At 32.9% G+C, this 4,929-nt stretch overlaps 1 protein-coding gene across 1 annotated transcript; it reads left to right on the plus strand.

Annotated features, from left to right (window-relative positions):
* The first annotated feature begins 1,189 nt into the window (after positions 1 to 1,189).
* LOC113849295 (CBL-interacting protein kinase 2-like) lies at positions 1,190 to 4,695 on the plus strand. Its single transcript, XM_027479091.1, has 2 exons — positions 1,190 to 1,291; positions 2,575 to 4,695. Exon 2 carries the CDS (start codon positions 3,016 to 3,018, stop codon positions 4,411 to 4,413), a length of 1,398 nt encoding a protein of 465 aa, XP_027334892.1. The 5' UTR covers positions 1,190 to 1,291; positions 2,575 to 3,015; the 3' UTR covers positions 4,414 to 4,695.
* Positions 4,696 to 4,929: the final 234 nt, after the last annotated feature.

Below are 4,929 nucleotides of genomic sequence, written 5' to 3' on the forward strand. Positions count from 1 at the left end.
ATTTTTTTCATATTTTTAATTTTCAATAAATTCTAATAAATAATAAAAAAATATACTTTAAAAAGTAAGTTGCTAGTATTTTTTAAAAATTTATATACTTTATAATTATAAATATTTGATATTTTACTTGAAAAATATTTAATTTCTTTATATTTTAAATGTACATATAAATAAAATGAAAATATACATAAAGAACATTTATAATAACTTTTAATAATTAAAATACCAAAGGTTCGCTGAATACATTCAAATAAGGCGACGCGTATGCAACAGATTCTTGAATCTGGAAGAGAAGTGGTCCCCGCTCTACGGTTGTGTCCAGCGTGACAAACAATCACTGGATTACACGTGTTCTATCTTAATGCAGCTGATGCCTGTAAATGCAGCGCAACACGGGAAGGCTTTACCTGGCCGATAGGAGATGGGAAATTCATCCATGACGTGGCGCATCGTAATTGGTTGACCTTGTGACTCACGGGTACACTGTTCTATTATTTGTCGTTAGAACTTAGACGTTGAACGATGTTTGTCGAAGCATCATTTTTGTATCCCCATTCATTCATTTCATTGTCCCTACTCACACCTAAATTAACTCCCTTTTTTTTTTTTCGTTATAAAATTGTGTTCCATGGGAAGTATATAACAGTTCAATATTATACTAAAAATATAAGAGAGAAAAAAGGCAATTTCAAAGATTTTATTATTCATGAGAAAAATCAACGGTTCAATCATAATATATGTGGATTAAAATGAAAATGTTAAAAGTTCACAAGATTTATTCGTGTTAAAAAATTCTTTTTGTAGATATTTATATTAAGATATAAATTTTTTATTTATTTATAAAATAATTGAAGATTTTAATAACGTATATTAAATTGTTTAAATTAATATTTATAATTTTAGTACTCGAACGTTAAGTTTGTTTTACTTTTACCGAACTTGCACAGGTCACCGCTGAAAGTTAAAAACTTTACATCACTTTTACAACAGATTTTATTGGACGAAAATACACACAAAATTATAATTGTTGGAGCAACCTTTAATTATTTTTATATATTATATATGCGTAATAATTTGAGTTGAGAGAGAAACAGCTTAGAAGGTGTTAGAATATTCTCTTATTCTCCCTTGCTGTTAAGATGACAGCAACCTCTCTGTCTTTATTTTCAACTTATTGTTAATATATTATGACACATACCATCTCCTCTTCCTCTTTCAAAGCACACAAAACACTGAACAGAGAGAAAGAGAAAGAGAGAGAGAGAGGAGAAATTCTCAAGTCTTCTACCAGGTATATTGAGATTACCATGTCAATTTTATTTTGCATTTTTTAACTTATTTTTGGATCTTTGTTCTTCTCCTTCTTTGAAAATTTAAAAGCTTGATTCATTTCTGCCTTAAAAAGTTTGAAACTTTTCGATTTTCTTAAAATCGGTTTTAAACTGTTTTTCTGAATTGTTTCTCACTGTCTGTTTTCTGAGAAAAAAAATGTTTACTTGCTGAGAAAATTAAGTTATTATTTCTTTAAGAAAAATTTTGCCAAACACGCATTAAATCTCCAGATTTTTTATTTAAGTGGATGATTGTTGTTTTGATGAGTTAAGATGTGTATATCACCCTCTCCCTCTCACGGTGAGAGGGTGTGTTTGCTGTTTTTTTTTTAAAAAAAAATCTTTCATCTTATTCATTTGAGGATTTTGACGGCAAATTGGCAATTTCTTTCTTTTTATCTAAATTCTTTTCTTCTAGAAAATTTTATTGCTGTTAAGTTGCTTATTCTCGTGACAAATAGCATGTTTGGTTCAAGTTTAAATTTAGAAAAGTAATTATTTATTTTAAAATTCATTGTCCAAAGCTGAAAAAAATAAATAATTATTTCTCTAAAATAAGTTTAATTGAACATACACTTAATACATCTTTATCAATATGTAGAGACAGGGACTCCTTAACACGTGACACTAGTATGAAAAAAGGTAGATAGATTGGCAAAGTTAGGTAAGGGATTGTAATGGAAAGTGGAACCACAGGCATATGGAAACGTTGCCAACTTAGTTATAGTTATATTTATGTTAGCCTATTTGAAAAACCTTGCAGAATTTTCTTTTCCTTTTCAAGTTCCATTAAACAGTCTCAATTTTAGAAGATTAACTTGAGTAGATGAGTGTGAATGTCTTGATTTTTGTTTGTAATTCAAAACAGAATGCAGGTCTCACATGCTTACATATTCCATTTTTAACAAACTGCAATTTCTGGGTTGGATTTATTTTTGGATTTTGACATCTTATATCTCTGTCATAGTTGTTTAAACTCGTTTTATTTCTCTTTGTCATGAATCATTTTGTCAAATAATCTCTAGAAACTGTAATTGATGTATTAAATACTTTTTCTTCAAATCTAGTTTTGTTTAAATATGATTAAAAGTCTCCTAAAGCTTTTTGTTGGGATTGTTAATGACTGCATATAAAAGAAGTTATAAAAATTCAAATGCTAGTTATGAACTTAAAAGTTTTGTGTAATTTATTTAGGAGATTAGATTCTGAGTTTGCCTCTTAAATTTGCTTGTCTTTCTTTCAGGTGCATCTTTCATTATATGTTCTGCTGCTTGGTAACTGAAAGGCTATGCTGTTTTAGTCCTTGATTATTCTACAAACTTTCTCAGACGTCGATATTCTTCAGTGTTCTCTAGTGTCATCTCAAAAATCAGGGAATGCTGAAAGATGTGCTTGATAGTTGAAAACTCCTTTGCTGAGGTTAATGAGTTTCTGCCTCCCCATGAGCTACCCTTGTTCAACCTTGATGAGATTGGATGTTTAGTCCACTGCCCATATCTTTTCTGTGCTCAAGCGACTGAGGTGCCAAAAAATCTCAGCCATTCTTTGATCTCAAAACATGATGTTTGTGAAGACGGTTGAACTTTGAATTTCTGTGTAGCAGTTTCCTGCTTCCGGCCCTGTGATTGCCTAAATTTTGTTCTATTGATATTAGCATTGGTTTATACAAAACGTATTGCTAGAAATGGAGCAGAAAGGAAGTGTGCTTATGCAACGATATGAACTAGGAAGATTATTAGGCCAAGGAACTTTTGCGAAGGTCTACCATGGAAGGAACCTCAAAACTGGCATGAGTGTAGCCATTAAAATTATTGATAAAGAGAGGGTTTTGAAAGTTGGCATGATTGATCAGATTAAGCGTGAAATTTCAGTAATGAGACTGATCAGGCATCCACATGTGGTAGAGCTTTATGAGGTAATGGCCAGCAAAACCAAAATTTATTTTGTCATGGAGTATGTAAAAGGAGGGGAGCTATTCAACAAGGTATCCAAAGGAAAGCTAAAGCAAGATGATGCTAGGAGATATTTTCAGCAATTGATCAGTGCTGTTGACTACTGCCATAGCCGAGGTGTGTGTCATCGCGATCTGAAACCCGAAAATCTTCTATTGGATGAAAATGAAAATTTGAAGGTCTCAGATTTTGGGTTAAGTGCGCTTGCTGAAACCAAGCACCAAGATGGACTACTCCATACTACATGTGGTACCCCTGCGTATGTAGCCCCAGAAGTGATAAACAGAAAGGGTTATGATGGAGCCAAAGCTGATATATGGTCATGTGGTGTGATCTTGTATGTTCTATTGGCTGGTTTTCTTCCATTTAGAGATTCAAATCTGATGGAGATGTACAGGAAGATTGGCAAGGGAGAATTCAAATTTCCTAACTGGTTTGCACCGGATGTACGCAGATTGTTGTCCAGAATCTTGGATCCAAATCCAAAGACCAGGATATCAATGGCCAAAATTATGGAAAGTTCTTGGTTCAAAAAGGGGTTAGAGAAGCCCATCATCACCAAGAATGACGACAAAGAACTAGCTCCTCTTGATGCTGATGGAGTATTTGGAGCTTGTGAGAATGGAGGCCCTATGGAACTGTCAAAAGACTCAAAACCTTGTAATTTAAATGCTTTTGATATCATCTCTTTTTCATCAGGTTTTGACTTGTCTGGTTTGTTTGAGGAGACTGATCGAAAGAAAGAATTGCGATTTACATCTAACAAGCCGGCTTCAATTATCATCTCTAAGCTAGAAGAAATTTGTAAGCGTCTTCGGCTGAAAGTGAAGAAGAAAGATGGAGGTTTGTTCCAGTTAGAAGGTTCCAAGGAAGGAAGGAAAGGGCCTTTGGGTATTGATGCAGAGATTTTTGAGATCACCCCTATCTTTCATCTAGTGGAGTTAAAGAAGTCCAATGGAGATACATTAGAGTACCAAAAGCTTTTGAAACAAGAAGTTAGGCCTGCACTTAAGGACATTGTTTGGAATTGGCAAGGAGAACAGCCACAGCAATTGCAACATGTAGTAGTGCAGAAAGAGGAACAGCCTTATTCTGGCATATCAGAGGTTGTAGCACAACCAACTGCATAATGATATTTTGTCCCTAAATTGAATTATTTTTATGTTATGTGCTTTTAGTCTTCTTTATGTTCTTGCTTAGCTTGTATAATTAGTTGCATATTTAACCATTTGGGTATTTTGTTCTCTGTATTGACTATATGTTATAAATGGCATTAGCATTTTTTGGCTTAAAATGGTGGGTGGTGCTAAGAATTTGCTGTAACTTTAATAGCATACTTTACTAAGATCCCTTCTTTATATTATTAGGGGAAATAAAACACGATCAGTTTTATTTTTATAAAACTCCTCTTTTAAGATTATTAATTTATAAGAGCAGCTTATAATGATTTTGCCCTAAGACCTTAAATTGAGATCCCTTTTCCTGTGTTTCCTTCCCATGTCAGCAACTCTGGCCAGCGGTAACAAGTAACATGAACTCAATTTAGAGTTGAAACATAAACAATACATCTTTGGTATTTTCGTGTTCAAAGAAAATTTAAAAGAAATTATATAAGAGCATGTTTGATTCTCTTTTCAAAAATAATT

Source organism: Abrus precatorius, unplaced genomic scaffold, assembly GCF_003935025.1.
Source record: "Abrus precatorius isolate BTA unplaced genomic scaffold, Abrus_2018 Scaffold9, whole genome shotgun sequence".
In the NCBI taxonomy this organism is placed as follows: Eukaryota; Viridiplantae; Streptophyta; class Magnoliopsida; order Fabales; family Fabaceae; genus Abrus; species Abrus precatorius.

Bases quoted from the DNA above. Each gene is read 5' to 3' on its own strand.
- LOC113849295 (XM_027479091.1), top strand. From the start codon at position 3,016: ATGGAGCAGAAAGGAAGTGTGCTTATGCAACGATATGAACTAGGAAGA.